The sequence below is a fragment of the Agelaius tricolor genome, unplaced genomic scaffold (assembly GCF_023055355.1).
Source record: "Agelaius tricolor isolate 1412-34295 unplaced genomic scaffold, bAgeTri1.0.p SCAF_5, whole genome shotgun sequence".
Lineage (NCBI taxonomy): Eukaryota > Metazoa > Chordata > Aves > Passeriformes > Icteridae > Agelaius > Agelaius tricolor.
In genome coordinates, this window is record NW_027269265.1 from 30673420 (window position 1) to 30691717 (window position 18298).

At 38.2% G+C, this 18298-nt stretch overlaps 1 protein-coding gene across 9 annotated transcripts in view; it reads right to left on the minus strand.

Moving 5' to 3' along the window:
• MEIS2 (Meis homeobox 2) overlaps positions 1-18298 on the minus strand; it is a 174601-nt gene that overhangs the window by 104419 nt on the left and 51884 nt on the right. For all 9 annotated transcript variants that reach the window (XM_071427013.1, XM_071427004.1, XM_071427008.1 and 6 more), the window contains one exon: positions 17057-17202. In XM_071427013.1, the coding sequence (XP_071283114.1) occupies positions 17057-17202 (146 nt within the window). The remainder of the gene's footprint in view (positions 1-17056; positions 17203-18298) is intronic.

An 18298-nucleotide genomic window follows, 5' to 3' on the forward strand; every position in this document is an offset into this window, starting at 1 on the left:
TTGCCAGAATCAATCACGTGAAGAGGATCAGAGCAATGGAGAATAGGACACCGAAAAGACATGGAATGGTTAGAGTTTTAATCAGGGTTCCCTTCAAATGAAGAGGAAAAAGATTTCCCAATATTTCATGAAAATTTCTTAGAAAACTGCAGGGCTGCTAAGTTTTTCCTGTTGCTACATGAAAGAAAGCAGGTTTAATTTAAAATTATGTGTAAACTGATATCCTGGCTCTCCTTTCTTTCTTTCTTTTTTTTTTTCTTTAATACAGTTTAGAAAGCTAGGTCCACACATCAAGAAATGTGAAGCTTATTCAAATGTCCCATTCCCATTCCACATCAGAAAATAGTCTAATAAATGTCCTCAACCTCAATGATTCAAATAATCCAAAATTAAGCTCTTCCAACTGTAGCTCATGAATATATGGTTTGGTCCATAGCAGGCCTGAAAATAAAATGTAAATGCATCAATGGCTTTTAAGCATTACAATCTGGATGCAAATTTCCAGCTCTGAAAGTCTTTAAACTTCTGCCCACCAGAAGCCTGGAAAAAATACTGGGACTTCTGGGATCTTCCTACACTTGCATCATTTCTTGGCCTCATCACCACTCACTGCTGGCCCTTATCTGGCTCAGTGGAGCACTTGTCTGGCCAATAGAGCAGATTTTATTTAGTGAAAACTAAGAAAAAAGCACTTCTTAGAATACTTTTAAAATATTTAATGTTACCTGCTCCTTCTCACAAAATCTTGCTGCCACTAAGTAGTTTTCATTTCTGTTAACATAATTTAAAATATTTTAATCATTCTGCCATCTTCTGTCTCTCAGATAGAAGAGGTGGAATGTTCACCTACAGATGTAAATGATGTTAGTAATTTTGGTCACAAATTACACTGTTGGCATAGAATTTAGACTAAAAAAAGCATGCAGAACTATTTTAAATGTATGTATTAGCATTGAAGCAGATTTAATCCATATCTCAGTGAGTGAAGCAGAAGAAAAGTTGTGGAAGACTCATGGTTGGTTAGGAGAAAAATTATCAGTAGGTGAAAAATAAAAAACAGCTAATAGCTCTGCAGATTAGATGAAAAGGTTAGGAGTGAAAAGGAAAGCTGTGGTACACTGGTATATTATACTGTCCTCCTTCAGTAGATAGAATGACACAGTCCAACTGCTGTTGGACTGCTGTGCTGTTGGCCACTTCTCTATCAAATGCTCCCCTCATCCTTAATTGTCACAGTTCTGCTGAGAGAGCAGGGGTTGTTATCCAGGGTATTGAAGTCCAGAAGCAAATGAACATTTACACAGCACTGAAAATCAATGCCTGCTGAGCTATAAATAAAAAATAATAAATCTTAACTACATTAAAAAATGCAAGTAACTTTTTATTTCTTTCTCAGAAACACACAGCTTGCTCAACAAAGTACTGAAATATGCTATATTTGTGCCAAGGACTGCAACACACCCTTCAACCTGTTTATCTTTGAAGACCATAATTAAGGAAGCCAAACTGGTTTACAGTCTACACAAGTTGCAAAAGAACTGCATTCACAATTTTTCTCAAACACTAATTTTCCTTATCTAAGAATCTTGCTTGATTAACATCATGGGGCAATTAGCAGTTGAGTGAAGAGATTACCTTCTGTTGCAAAAAGACAGTCAACCTTTACAAGTTCTACAAATGAATAGTTTGGACTCAGTTCTCAGCTGTATCCAAGCACAAGGAAACCAAACCCTCCTGCTGTTCTGATCTCAAGGCTGGACTGAGCTAGTCCAGTACCTGATACGGCTTAGTGCTGCCTCCCATGTTTGTTGGAGCACTCCTGTTAAACCTTTTCCACACAGGAATCACCTCAGTACTTTCATGACTGCCCAGGCACACTTTCACTCCAAAATGAGGGCAGAAGCTGGTAAGATAACCACCCATTTTTAACAACACATACCCATCAACCTATACCAGTGTTGCCTCTGCTAAGAAATTCTGATGGCGGCCTTGCTGTGCTATCCTCAGCTTTCCTTGTAATAGTGCAATATTCACACAGAGGAAGCCTCTGATTTCTTAGTCCCTTAAGACACAATTCTACAGACTCAGATGAGTATTTTTCTTTCTTAGCAAAAAGGACTAATTGAAGATTACCTAGGAAAAATTGGCAAAATGGACCAAAACAACTATAGAATAACTATCACAATCATGAGGTACCATAAACACCTTTCACAAAGGGAAGGAGAGTGAGGGAAGGGAGAAATAAGCTTTTTCCTTAACCTTTTGCTAAGATTTAGCCTAATACACCATGAGAACAGTATACATGGCATAGAAAGAAGCAGAGCCATCACCAAAAGCTCATCGATCAGGTGAAAAACAGTGTAGATCACCAAACCCTCTAGCAGAACAGCGTCCAACCTGCAAGTGTCCTCTGGGTTTCCTGTGTAGGTAGAGGGCCACAAAGCTGTGGCAGTGGGGCTTTGAAAGGTTGATGTCTGATAATGGCTTTTTCATCAATCTCCTATCAGCATTCCCAACCACAGAAGTTTGCTCTGCACTTGAGGTTTCTAGGAAGGATGAATGAAGACTGATGAGGGAGGATGAAAGAAGATGTGGAAACCCTCAATTCCCTAAATTCTCATCCCCTGCACCTTTTGCTTTGCTGAGCAATGAATAAATAATCAGTACTAATGTTATTAAAACAATCTTACTATCTCAGGGTCAAATTCTGATAACAAATGCATGGCCTGACTGGCCTGCAGAAATGCATTTGAGGACAGTTACAACCAATCTGGAATACTGGTGATCTCTACATTTGAGCTAAACCAAAATTATTTCTGCTAGGAACATGGAAAAAACTGGCACAAAGAAAAAGCTGTGACATGAAGCATTTGCTTGGAACAAGTACAACTTACTCCTGTCTTCTGTATCCTCCAGTGTGATTTTCAGAAACAATCAAAACAAAAGTGACAAAACCCAAAAACCACAACGAGCAAACAGCAGCTTTTAAGTGCTGTGGGAACAGAGACGTTTGTTTAAGTAACCACTGTTTAAAAAATGCATACATAGTAACACCAAAATAAACAGCTTGCAATGTTGTTTATTTTAAGATACACAATAGTAATGTAAAGTGCTGCAAGCTCTGAATTCAGGGTATACTAACACTATTTACAGTTGCGAAGAGCTGTAGGAAAACTAAGCTCCATGCCAGAAGACTCCTTGTTCAGAGAGCAAAGGTCAGTTTTCACTGCTTTTGCAGCTAGGAGGATTTCATCATGCAGCCATGGAAAGCTCCTGCTCTCATTTCTCAAGCAGGTAACTCCTGAACTGCATATGAAAATCCTAATAAAGGCATGTCATGCCTGTCTTTAAAATGGGTACCCAAGCCCATTCCTGGGAAGTAAAATTTAGAGGGAGAAAAAGAGATCTTTGTCCTGTTGCTTCACTTTAAAATCCTTCCAAACATGCCTGACTTACTAGCGCTATGTTGTGCCAGACAGAAAAAAATACCCAAAAGGAGAAAAATAAAACTAAGCAGTGGTGTTCTGAAAGGTGACTGACTTACTGAACAGATTTATGTCCCTGTGTGTCTGAATTGCATTTGATTCTCTGCTGACAAAAAAAATTATGTCATTGATTCCAATCCATAATAGAAGTTTGTGATATTTTTCTTCATAAAGCCAGTCTAGCTATAGGCAAGAAAACTGGACTTTTTTTCTGGCCAATCCATCGTCTATTTATTATTGTAATTACATAGCTTTACCATTGTAATTGCAACATTATTGTTATTGTATAATCCTTGTGACTGCCAATAAATGAGCCAGAAAGAATCCGACTTGGATCTGAGATCCAAGACTAAATTTCTAATTCTGGCAATGAAGGAGGAAAAAATAAAAAAAGAGGAAAAAAAAAATAAAGCATTTTTCTACCATGAAAACAGAGTTCATTTGATCTGGAAGGCATTGAGATGAACATGGAACTCCACAGTTACATTGTTATAAAGTAATGTTCAAGAGTAAAATTTCATTTTAAATTCGAAATACAATCTCTTTCTTCCTGATACTTTTGAGGAAAGCTGTGTGTGAAATTCAGCAGCTGAAGACAGCAGGCACTCAGTCAATATTTCCTTGTGGTCATTCTGCCTCTCTGAGGGCTCAAGCTTTGGTTTTGAACAATGGCATCAAATTGCCATAAATGCCTGTAAGTGAAAAGCAGGTGAAAAAGCTATGGTTTTCACCCATCATGGCATTCAAACTTCTATGGATTCTGTGTAAATCCATAGCCAACTCCATTTTATATTAAATTTGCATTGGATCCATGACTTTAAAAATCAACATTTGTGTTTTGAATGCTCAAACAACTTTTGGTGTTTTGGACTGATGTTTCAAAGAGCAAATGTTGGAGCAGATGTCAGATATACTGGGGAAAGACCAAGCTGGGTAGAGGTTGATTTCAGACCTGTACCTTACCCAGATATTGCTGAAACTTCACAAGTTGTGAATGAAGATCACTGTATGTATTGTGAGAGTTTCTGTCTCTGAATATCTGAAAGGGAGGTGTTTTTTACATAAGTTTCTCAATACAAAGTTGCTTTCTTTGTCAGTTTGACAGAGCCCAAGCCTGGCTGACCTTCAGCATCCACTCCCAGTGCCTGAAGGAACAGTAATTAAATATTCCTCTTAAGCTTAGTTCTTCAATTTGTGTCTCAAGCCCATTTCTAGTTTGACTTTGTAAGTTAATTTTGCAATAATTTTTCCACTGACAGATAAATGAAACGTCATTAAAAAAGTTGAAACTAATACAACATAAACTTAAATCTGAAGGAAGCCAAATTTGGAAAGGCTTCCTTTTGAAAACAGCTCTAATTTCAAGATACTTTTCAGTTTTTAATCATTAATAAGAAAACATGAAAATATGAGAAAACCTTCAGGCAAGACTACTTTAGCGTAAGCCCAGGAATGTAAGATGTTTCTCAGCAGTATACCTTCAACTGTTTTTTTGGAGTCTCATTTTAAAAGTGCTAAGCAAAGGCACTTCCACAGATTGTTCTACAGTCTAAACAACTGGGGTTTGGCTGCTGAATTCCATTATTCCTGCAAGATATTTTGTTCTTCTTCAGTATTTTCTCCTGTTATCTCTTTGTAGCCTGTGCTTATTCACTGCTTCAGTATACACATTCTCTGTCTAGGGCTAGATCTTGTATTTTTGGGATGGATGGAAAGAGCACTGGAAATAACAATACAGCTCCCATTTCTCTCATCTTTTTTCAGTCTCTGTTACCCTTTTTGGGGAATAAGGGCCCTGATAGTCCAGGCTCTCCAAACATCCTTCTGTATCTTTCTCAGACTCTCACCAGACTGGCCTCGGGCTAGTTTCATAATCCTCAAAAAAAAAACCAACCAACCAGTCCCGATGTTCAGCATGAGATCATAACATGGTGATCTCACTCTGAACATTACCTTTCACTACAGCAGCTCTATTGACTTCTTTGCTTAGAACAGTTTGAATTTCCCACCAGCTCTGTTGTGTGATATTTGGCCTCTTTTAGGCAAGATACTTTTTCATGGAGTGAGCCTAAAGAGTACTGAGTAGAAAGCTCATGAGTCCCCAGGCCTTGTTTTAAAGAGTTTTCCATCTCAGCAAGAAGTTTGCTGCAGAGATTGTTTGGGATGCAGTAGAAGATGTTAGTGTACTGCTGAATTGGAAAGTGCAATATTTTATCTTTTCAGCTGGGGCTTTGAACAGGATTCAGACCCCAGGAGCCAAACTCATGATAGTATCACAGCTCTACAGTTATGTTTATTTGTACCCATTCTAGAAAAACACCATAGTCCTGTTCATTTGTAGACATTTTATTCTCCTGCTGCACATATTGTTTTGCACTGGTTCCTTTGAAAGCATTATTGCTTTCTAAATGGACAAGTTTTGGTAAATAAAAGGGAGAGAAAATGGCAAGAGCTCCTTTTCCCAGAAGGTTGGTTGCATCCAAGAGCATTGTGGGATGTAAGTTCATAAAAGCCAGGAGAGCTAAGATTAATTATAGTAGTAAATTGTCTACAAATGTTTTGGTTAGATATGCACAAAGTAGTGGGGTTTTTGGTCTGAGAAGCATTTGCTTGGCAGTTTATGGCCACCATGCAACACATTCATAGGTTGTAGGCTGCTTAAACTTGAGGTTTAAATGGGCATATTATGTGAAACAATGTGGAATCCTTAGAATTATCCTAAAACTCTGCAGTTCATCCCACCATCCACAGAGAAGTTCATACCAACTCAAGAAGCACCTCTCTTTCCTAAGCAATATTAGTTAGATCATGCAGTAAAGTTCCCCTGTGTAACTGGAAGAAATTGAAATGAAAACAGACAAGACCAAGTAACACAACTCTTGGATTAGTCCACCAAAAGAATAAAGAAGATGGAAAGGAGAAGTGAATCAAATTATTTTCCCTCTATTTTTTGTTCACAATAATTAACACATTGTTTCTGTTTAATTTCCTACTCTATATCTGAAAGAGAAAAATCAGAATATCCCTTTATGGTTGAAATTAAGCACTGTTTAAACATTAAGATTTTGAACTGATCCCTCAAATTAGCCAACTTTCTTTGCAATTAATATGTGCCACTATTCCTATGAAACACTCCTTTGCTGACTCCCTCAAATATACACACATCACTTTTCTGACCACATAACTTTCCTTATTCCAGTTGTTATCACACATATGATCTTGCTCCCTATTCATACTCCATAACCCTGAACAGCCCATTTGTGAACTATCCAAAGAGCTGTCAGCTATCTGCACATGGTCCTCAGTAGGCAGGGACCTTTCCAGTATGAAATGGGGACTTGGCAATATCCCTTCAGCCCCTTACTCTTCGCTCTAAGTCACCCTCCTGTTTTATGTTTGTTCCTTCAAGCACAAGTGGGATACGCAAGTGGGAAGCACCTGGCTGAGTCAAAAGGGGCAGCAGAAAGGATCAGGACTGGTTGGAAAGCTGGCAAAGTCCAACTTCACATGAGGACACTCCCAGACTGTTGAGGAGGGGAATATCCACTAGCAAGTTCTTGAAGTACAAAGTTGCATTGCTTAATTTCATTACATTCCCTTTACCTCTCACTGTTGCCTCTTGGCCAGCAGTTGACACTCAAAGTTCTTTCTCTTGGTGCTTTTTGGGAAAGATATTTGATAGCATTTACATGCAGTAATCACCACATCAGGAAAAGACCTGACAAAATTAACACAAGACCAAGACATTTGCACTGAAGTAGTTTGCAGAAATCCTATGCTTTCATCTACAGTATAGACCAGCAAAAATATAACAACATTAATTATATATTAAATGCTCCTTCATAAAGATAAAATTCTCCTGAACTTTCAGTCTACAGAAGTTCAGGTATTTGTACAAGCATAGCATGACTGTCATGCTCTTTCAACAGCAGGATAAAATCACAACAGAAGTGCAATTTTCTATAAATCAGCTGTTGCAAAGCAAAAGACACAGGCCTTACACAGTGTTTTCCATCTGTAAATACAAAAAGCACTTCAAAAAGCAGCCATAATCATTGTGCCATACTGTTTAAACAGGGAAACTAAGGCACAGTGTCTTCTCATGGTCTCAGCTAGAAAGAGAAGTGAAAACCCCACAGGTCTGCCAGAGCTCCCTTGTGCTACCCCATCCTGGGGCCAGTAGTGAAACTTGTGTCACAAGAGAATGTGAAAGCAGTTGAGCACTAAAGACATTTGTCTTCCTATCATAAAATAGGGAATCACTGAAAGAGTTATTAAGAGTAATTCATGGATAAAGTGGCTAGAGCATTTAACACTTAATAAGTGTTTTTCTGCCTGTCTCCCATTATGATTTCTGGCTTTTTCTGCATATTTTCTGGCTTTTTCAAAGGGATCAGAGTTCCACTGGAATTAGTGGAAGGAGGACTGAGAGATACATATTGTTAGTCACTAATTTATGAATTATCTGCAAATATTTGCATATAAAGACTCAAACCCTAATTTATCAATTTACCTGTGAGGAAAAATAACTGCTTTTATAATGGTCTATGTAGATATACAGCATATCAACTAACAATGTAGCTTACATAATCTTTGAAGTTTTTTTAATTGACATAACAATGTTAAAGTAATCTAGACTAGGCTATGTTGTTATGAAAATCTACTCCTTTCACATATTTAGTATATGTTAAGAAAGTGAACAGGAACTTTCCCATTGCTATCTGATTTAGTCAGATGGTATTTCCACAGTATATCCACTTCAGAATATCAAGTTCCCACTTTGAAATGACCAAATAAGAGCTTGATCCTGATGACAGTCAAATTTTTACAGCACTAAAAAAAACTGATGTATGAAGGTTTTTTTAAACACTACACAAAAATATTTGCTTCTGTTTACTGAGCTACTCAGATTTATTATCCTGAGATTGTAAGAGTACGTCATGAGATGTTAAACATTTTATGGACATAAGCAGTCACCTGCTACAAATAAAATACATATTTTGAAATCCCATCATAAAAAGGTAAAACCAAGATTTAAAAAACACTTTATGGCCTATCATCCAGTATCAGACAAAACAACTGAAATTAGTTTTGGCAGATTTGGGGATAGCAGTTAAAAATAAAAAATAACAAATATAAATGCATGAAAACTGTATTGCCATAATTAAAGATAACTGTAAGTCTTTAGAGATGCCAATGATTGCTTTAGATATTACAAACAAGTGCTGCCAATCAACTCTAAAATATGTAATGCATGGTATTCTAGGTATCATAACTCAAGGCAAACTCCACAATAGGAGTAATATTGTCTGCCACAAACTACTCTCTTCATTAGGCAGCAATAAGAATTGACACATCCATTTCTTTGCAGTTGTGGAAATGTTGGCAGAAACATGCTTTTGTCTTTTGGGTTTTTTTTTTCCCAACATAACTCTAATTTTACTGGAAACTTCCTTGAAACCAATTGTCCTGCTCATGAATCTTGAGAAGAAAGTTTTAAACATATCCTGAGGCAAAGCTGCGAGGTAATATCACTGCACAAACAACAGCAATTGTATTTTCCCTAAAAATATTTGTTATGTCTATGTATAATCATGTGCTCACACTACAGAGAAAGGGAGGAACTATGAGTTTTCTGATGACAACAGCTTTAGGTAGTGGGCCCTGAGGACATTCCAAAAACTTCTCTCCTCTAGCTGACTGTGATCTTGATCTCCAAAAGGTGCAGTTCACAACATTTATTAGAGCAATGTTTTTGGAATGAAAAAAGTGTTTAAACACTTTACATTCACATACGCTTTGCTTAAACCACTTTTTGCCTTGTGAGCCTGGCAGCCACAACTCTATATAAACGAATTCTTGTCACTATCAGTTCCTTGTTTCAATTACTTTAAGGAATTCATTAATTGGACTTTGGTTTTTCTTTTCTTTTCTTTTCTTTTCTTTTCTTTTCTTTTCTTTTCTTTTCTTTTCTTTTCTTTTCTTTTCTTTTCTTTTCTCTTCTCTTCTCTTCTCTTTCCTTCTTTTTTTCCTTCCTATACTGACTCTGCAAAGCTTTGTAATCTGACAATAACAACCAGAGAAAAACAGTGGCTGATCCTATCTTTTGCTAGGCCACATTCAGCTTGCTCAGTAGAGGCTTTTTAATCAAACTTCAGTTCAAACCATGCACATGTTTTTTGCTGTTCTCAGGAATCTCCTGTTTGAAAATGGCAGGTAAAATTTTAAACTGGGAAGTAACATCTAGCCACGTTATCTGATGGCTTGGCATTGGCTGACCTCATATGTCACATGAATGAAATTCACCTTGCTGCAGTCCTGACACATTGTGCTGCCTGTTGATGAGGAGGAGGCAAAACCAGGCAGGCTGGTATAAAGATAAAAACAAGGAGAGGAAAAGGCAAAGCATAACTAGCTAATATCAGACAGGGTACTGTGAAAAACTCTTATAGCAGGCCTAGAAGAGGCCCATTAGATAGACTCAACAGCTTAAATTGTCCTAGTTGCACCAAAAAAAGATTTTGCTGCAGCCCGTCAGCCTGCCATGGATTTGGGGACAGAAAGGCAATGAAAGGGATAGGAGAGCTGGAGGGGAAGGGTGGTGTGATTAATTTACTTGTTCCTTGCAGGATTCACAATTTGGGGATTCTTTGGGGGTTGGGGAGGGTGTGTATGTGTGTGTGTGAATTTCACCCTATATATAACTAGGAATCCTATTAGAAAACAACCCAGTGACACTGCAAATCCAGTATTTCTCAGCATGCTATTTTTGAAGCTGAAACACACAACATATTTTGATCTCCAAAGAAGCACAATAAAGATCCTCTCTTCAAAATAAAATGAGAAGTAAAAAAAAAACCCTCAACCAATTGCACATGTAATAATTTCCAGGCTGGCTTCCTGTGATTGTATCCAATTATTTAAATTTTGGACTGTCTCTTTAATTTGAGGAGCAGGGAGAGAGGCGACAGATGGCAGACAGAATTGACTTATGTCCTCTATTCTTCTGCAGAAGAAGGGGGAGTGCAGAAAGTTTGATCGAGGCAAAAGCTACAGTACATAGGGCTGGCTATAACTATCTAATAGGTCTTTTGACGGATCGGTTCGGAATATTTAGGTTTTTTTCTCCCCCAGACAGGCTTTGTAACAAACCCACAGTCCTGGAGGTTGCCATGGGTGACGAGAGAGCTGACATCCAGTCCCAACTACAAATAAGCACATGACAAATGGGCCCAGAGCCCTCCGACAGCCCTGAACCTTGGTGACCCCCTAAAAAACCCAGCCTCCCCATAGCCTGTGCCCCCCCAAAAAAGCATTACTGAGTATATTTGTCAAAACCGAAAGCTTGCACTTAATTGGAAACACTGCCGTGTAACTGAAATGCTTAGGACAGCATGTACAAGTAAAAATAAATCATGCAGCATTGTTATTTAATGCGCTGTGACATCATTTCCTGAAATTAAACAGAGATGACACAGATTCAGACAGTCCCTGCTAAGGTTCAGTTCAAACAATTCACAGATGTTTTCCTCCAGCCAGCAGAAAACAATGCGAGACTTAAAGCACTCATCTCCCTCTGCCCCTCTCCATCTTCCACTCCCTCTCCTCAGCCTTTTCACTGGTACAAGGAGGTATGGCAGTTTTATAATACATGCTCCCGCAAAAATATTCTTTTTTTAATTTAATTACTCAGGCTGTTGTACTAAATAGATGGATCATTGTGTCACAAAAGCATCAATTTTTCAGAAGAAATAACAGATGTCTATGTAACAATGATTAGATTAACCACTCCCAGACAAAGCTAGCTTTTGAGGCCCACACACCCCATGACCCTGGGTTCCCTCTTCTGTAGGGGGTGGATGTAGAAATGTCAGATCTAATCTCAGATTCCATTTTTAAAACAAACAAAGCCCCACCCCCATCCCATTTCAGCTCTTTTCTTTTAAGATTGTGGTGTTTAAAAGGTATGTGAATGTTTGGTCTCTTGCTAATTCTTCAGGATGCTTTCATGGCTGAGGACTAGGAGCACTCAGAGGATGAAACCTTTCAGCCTGGGATCAGAAGTGTCATTCTGAGAAAGATTTCCGGATTTATTCTGCCCATGCTGGTGACACGGTAGTGCAGACAGGCAGGACAGGAGGGGGATGCTGATGACATTAGGCAGGGCTGTGCTTCCAGAAGCAATAACTACAAATGTTAATGGCCACCACAAGCCCTTCTGAGGAGACACCAGAGCAATTCTGGGGTACAAAGAGGCACAGCTCTGTTGTCCTGAGGACTGCAAGACCACAGGTCATGGGAGTTTAGCAGTCAGGCACTGATTTTTCTTTAGCACTGGGGGGTGAAATCATTTAACCTCTCCTCACAAAAGTTTTTCCAGCTGAAAAATGAGCACAATATTATTTTGTAGGACATGCTTCCAACAGGGTGGTGTTTGTACAAAGAGGTCTGTTCTACACCAGCAGGCAACTTATTACCTTGCTGAAAACAGCACGCAGCCTAAAAGCAGACCTGGAATAAAAATGTAGCTTAGGCTCCTCCAGCTCTCTGACCCCGTGGTGCCCTGAGGTGGAGATGGCAGCCACGCAAACACATGTGCAGATAGTTTTATAGGAGAATCAGAGGACATTGTCCATCTCCTGTGTGTACCCTTGGAGGCTATAGCATGTTACAATGCACTCCAACACACACACTAAAATACACTAGAATGACTGCACATTCCTGTATTATCTGGAGTCTCCCAGCCTTCTTCTTGCCATTTTAACTGGACAGAAGTCTGTTGTATTTTTGGGTTTTGTTTTGTTTTTTTAAAGTAGAGGAAAAACAACAAAGTGAAGAATGCTTCTCCCAGATCACATCTCAGTAAAGCTGTTCTTCTGCAGTTTGATGTGAAAGTAAGCTGTTCAGTGTGCAGTGCAACAGCCAGCTATGTTTATAACTTTTCTTTAAGGTATTATTACTAAAATAAAATATGGAAGGAGATATTTTTGAAGGTGGGTTGGATTCAACTTCCTTGAATACTTGCGCCAAGATTGGCTTTGGATGATGACATTCATCTCTAGAATCAAATCTAATGAATAAATAAAATAGCTGCCCTGTATAAAAGGCTTGATAAGCCATTCATCAAAATATGATAGATACACATTTTATTCTCAGATACACCCACATAAATAGAGAAAAAAAAATCTGTTTCAGTGAGACTATTCATATTTTCCAATCTGGACACCTGAATGTAACAAGTTAAGAAAATTAATTCAGGTAAGTACAAAAGCTGTGGCTGGTTCATTTTATCACCTTCCAGGAGAACTTTAGCCTGACAATGAAACAGATAAAACCAAGATATATTCTACAGTAAACTGTGTAAAGAGCAAGATCTTCAGCCAGAAGATTGTGGAAATCAGGCTAAAATGACATTGTTCAAAGTTAGAAAACAGAACTTCAGCTAGCAAAAAAAAAGCAGAAAAAATAGCTCAGCTCCTCTGGCTTTAGGGGAGACATCCCAAATACCATCAGATGGGAATTAGGCATTTACATTAAGAAAGCTTTAGTTTGCAAGCTACCATTGGTAAATCTGGTACTATTAGTTATGATACGCGTCTTCTCAAACACTATACCAAAAAAACCAACCAAAATAGAATTTTAACAAAGGGCATCCCTCCAGGTAAGTGTCAAAGCATAATTGAGACTCTGTTCTACCAGCTCGGTAAAAAAAGGTGAAAAAATGTTGAATGTAGCAAAAATGTAGTCTTTGGCACACTGCTGCAGAAGTGGATGAACTACCAGAGGTACAAGCCCATAGAGTGGTATAATTACTTCCTTTATAACTTTCCTCTCTTCTGATTTTGTATATATATTTTAAAGGTCCTCCATCCCTCAAAAGGGCATGGGAGGAGGGGGACCGGCTCTATAGTTGCTGGTAAGAAATCCTAATTTCAGCACTGGTGTAAGCTGAACGTATCTACACATTTGAGCACTTCCTGTTTTCACTTTGTGATCAAATATGTTCTTTGCAGGGCAAATAGGGGAGCACTTGAGGGAGGAAAGCAGTGATGTCTGAGAGGCTAATTGAGTGTACTAAGAACTCCTTAGCATAGAGGAAAAGGAGTCTTCCAAAGCTATGAATAAACTCTCAGCTTGGGTCAGATTTCTTGCTGTTTCTTTTCTTTAACCACCTTTGAACTTGACTAAAAACAGTCTTAATGTCAGGTTTACCTTTCTGATGTCGTAATCTTTATGTACTATTGAAAAGATTATACTACCAGACTAGGATTTCCTCTACTTTCTTAAACACTGGATATTATCCAGAAAAAGCATACACATTTCCAACCAATTCATCCTCAGATCTTTTATCTTCCGGTAGTGTTGTAATTCCAAATGTAAGACAGAGCTCAGTAAGTGAATGAGAACATGACAGAAGCTCTTACTCTTTGCATTTGATTTCCAACAATAAAAACATGCATGTGTATCCTATTTCAAATATAATTAAAGTTACTACAAAATGGAAGCTGTGATAGGGGTTAGAAATTGTTTTGAAAGACAGAGCCTGTCAGACACATTCATTCTACATCAGAGTTCAAGTGCCTGTCTCTTCAAAAAAGCCACTTAGGCCATTCAATTTTTAAAATTGGCTGCCTTAGGAGTTTGCAAACTGATTGAATAAAGGAAAAAAATAGCATTTTATTTAAAATCATAAGTAAATACAATGGTCAGATCTGAGTTACTCTCTTGGAATTTGACAGTCTAACGGGCTTCTACATTTAATCCATGCCAGAAGAGATGGACTGCCACTGCCTCTCCTTCCAGGGAAATCAGAGGTTAATGATTTTTGTCATATTGAGACTAACAGCTAACAATTGCTACAGTTGGCCTTTAGTTTTTTATTTGTCCTTTTGAGGTATTCAGAATAGGTGACAATGGCTTGCAGTTGAGAACATATGTAGAGAGACCCCTGTGGCTTATGGAAAAGTTGCTCCATGCTGGTTGGGTGTTTGAAAAAAAAAATACAACCAGAGCTCTTTTATGTTCCTCTCCTTAATGAATGCATGAATGTCAAAATGTACCAATGGCCCATTCAGGGGGCAAAGCCTAAGCAGCTCCTTCTTTAAGAACACATCCTGAGACATAAAATACATTTGCTTAACAAATTAAAATAATGAGATAATTCAATTAGTTTCTTAAAAAAAAAAAAGAGAGAGTGAGAGAGAGAAAGAAAAAAGGGTACATCAGGGGATTATTGTAATACAAGAACAGGTCATACAGCACAAAAGAGGAACAAACCAATTTGAAATAAGGTTAGAGTAGTAATGAAGGAATGTACATTGAATCATGGACTGTCATTGTAAAGATATTTACTTGAAACAATAAAATTGTACATCACAGATTCCCCTGTTCTGGCTCAGCCAGAGTAACATTTTGAATGGACAAGCTAATTTGAGAAAAAGTGTGAGATCTTTAAAAGAAAGGAGTTTTCTTCCTTCCCTGCATGTGTTTATGGCAAGAATCTTTCTGAATTTACATTGCACTGGTCAGGGGTCTCCATTATCAGTTTGCAGGTCTGAGAATTACAGCGCAGTAAATCTTTCAACACCTGCAAACTCATTAAAGCCTGGACGGTAAAAGGTTTGGGGCTTTTTTGTGTTCATTTAATCTGATTTTTGTGAGGCCATCCTCACCAGTGACGGCAAATTTCCTTAATTCATGCAGGATGGAGAGGGTCAGGAGAGAGAGGATAGAAACAAGGAAAAGGGATTTCAAAAAGCCAGAAGAACTTTCCTCAAGAGAAGTGAGAGGCAGTTGACTGTTTAATAAGCAAGTGTCAAATGCTTTCAAGGAGCACATAAGAAAGAAAGGCAGGAAGGAAAAAAAATTGATATCCCAAATTTCATAGGAGGAAATGCAGTTAACATGGAGGTGTCTACAAACCAAACTTGTTTATTTGTGGCCCTGCTTTTTGCTGTCTGCCTGTACTACTCGTGTAAAGATACCCTACAGCTAAACGAAAAACCCTCCACTAGCACTCACTCGACTTCCAAATTAAAAACATTTTACAGGTTAGTAAATCTCCAGCTGAGGTGATGTAGCAAAGAACAGCTGTGAAGTAATTTTGATAATGATGAGAATAATAAGCACATGGCAAGGTTCAGGGCTTTGCTGTTGCAGCTTCAGTGCTCCTGAATAGATAAAAGTGATTAAATACTCCTGATTATCCCTGACCAATATGTAATGGATTTACAGCCCTTTCAATTAGTCAGTATTTGCTTAGGACTCATTATTTTGTCTTTGGTTAAGTAATCAGCCCAGAGACTCATGTTCTGTCTAATTCCTCTGAGCCAAGTGGGTACAGGGCACCTGACCTTTGAAATGGCCATAGCTGAGAGGCAGGAATAACCACTACTCCAGCAGAGACACTGGCTATTCCAGCTAATCCTGACCCCACAGGCCAGATCAATGCACCTTAGTTTGCTACTAACGTCCTTACATCAAAATGATGGTTTAGAAATGTGAATCTATCTCTCCCCCCTTTAGCTGTGCTGCTGGCAGAGCAGTTCAATAGTCTCTATCATAAATAAATCGGGTCCAGAATCATTACACTGTAACCAGCAGCAGGAAATTTATAAAACCATGGAAATTTATAAAACTTCGGTAGAAGAAGAGGCAGTTAATAACAGTTAGCATTTCAAGCCTTATCAGTAAGAAACAATTTCAAAGTGCAAGAAAGAAGAAAATTGATAATTTTACCAGTTTCCATTATTTCTCACATGAAGTAAACTAGGCTTACTAGGTTTTCTGTGGAATTGTGTTTTGATGCCTAAATGAAGCTATAACAGTCAACAGAACACCAACACAATACCAATAGCAAGCAGACAAATAAAAGCCCAGGAAAGCACTGCTATTTCACATATTTAATCTCTCTCCCCCCAAATGTGAATATGGCTAGGTTTTAATATTTATGGACTTGAAGAGAAGCAAAAGAGGTGCTTATTCTCTCTGTTACACAACTGAAAAATTAAGGAATCTATAAGCTTTCTTTATTTCCTCACAAAAAAGTGACAATGGCAAGGTTGCAAGCTGCTGCTTTGACTTCTCTAACATCCACAGTGTATGTCAGCACACGCACACAGAGCAGGGCTCTCTCTTTCACCAATACATACAAAGTTTGTGTAAACAGAGGCCAGCAATAAAGAATCCAGAAGTCAGAGCTTTCTATATGTTAAAGTAAGAATCCCCCTTTTGCTGTCTGTAGGAAGATTATGAATAGTTCAAAGCCAAAAATGGTTACTTCATATATAGATGGTGTTCCATGCTAAGGCGTTGTATTCTCTCTTTCTTTCCAAAGGATGTGTATATATATACATCTATAGAGATTAGATAGATAGATAGATAGATAGATTTCTTTCAGATTTGTCATGATTCCAAGACCTAAGGAAAAAAATCTAATAAAAAAAAAAGCAACAAATCCTGAGACCTAATAATGGGCAAAAAATTATGGGGATAATTGATTTCTAGTAGTGATGAATAAACCTCATTAGGCACATGAATAGAAATTTATTTTGGTTTTGGTCACCACTTACTGTGAGATGCTGGAAAAGCCACGCTCTCATGATATTTGTTGCTACTTTGGGGAAAATGCCTCTTTTCTTCTGACGCTTTTTGTCCTTGTCTGGGTCATCATCATCTCCTGTACCAGGTGAGGCTACACTGTTGTCTAAACCATCACCTACAACAAAGAGAAAAACAGGAAGGAGGAGATGTTTAATGAACCAAATACAGAAGCCAAAAAATACCAAGACATTAATTGCCAAGACACTACCACAGTTTGGGGGGTTTTTATTTGTTAGATCAGGCACATACTGTTTCTTATTATATAAGAATGCTGATGCAAATATGTAAAAATTAGAAAACCGTGTCTCTCCAAATACTAATTTTGTGTTTCACACATGCATATATCATTAATTCAATTATAATTGTGGGCTTGACATAGTGCAGTACCTCTTTTTCAATTATGGGATTCAATGTGAGAAAACCTGCCACAAGAAAACCCATTTACTGTAAATGCATCCCTACAACCATTCTGAATATGTACGTATAAGTAATCAAGTTAAATGTTCTGTAGTCTATATATTCGAGGCCCTCTGCAGAGGTGGCAGTAACCATGTCACTGTTCAGTGCACATAACACACTGTCAGAGGAGCCCCTCCCAGTCACCATCACCTCCCAGCACACACACACACACGCACTCACAAACACGTACACCTAGTCTGACCCTGCGTACAGCATTTGCATGACATGAAAACTTCTACATCTCTGCATCAGTGGTTATAATCATTAAAATAAAAAGATGCACATCAAGGTAGAGCTCTCACTTAATCAGAACTTTCCATCAACATCCTTCTCTTCTGTGCTTTTCCCTGGCATTAATTGTGCATTAGCAAAAATCATTTACTTTTAACAGTCATAGTTATTTTTTCTTGCCCTCCAGCAAAAATGCCTTGAAAGCCTGCCTGGAGGGCATCTAAATTATGTATCTGAAAAACTCTTCTGGCAAGGCATTGCAGGACCCCTACTTTCTTAAAATTCATACGAGCACGTCTTCCTGTTTTTGGGAAGGCATCAATCAAGAGCAGCAATATATGCCATATTCCTACATTAATATTTGAACTAATAACTTTAAAAAAAGGAAAGAAACAAGATCCGACTTGTGGCATAATCAAATGCAAAATAAATGAAGAATACTGGGACAGCACTGAGACTTTATAGATTGCTGTGTTTTCCTTACACATCATTAGCCCGGAGCCACACGAAAGAGGAAAACA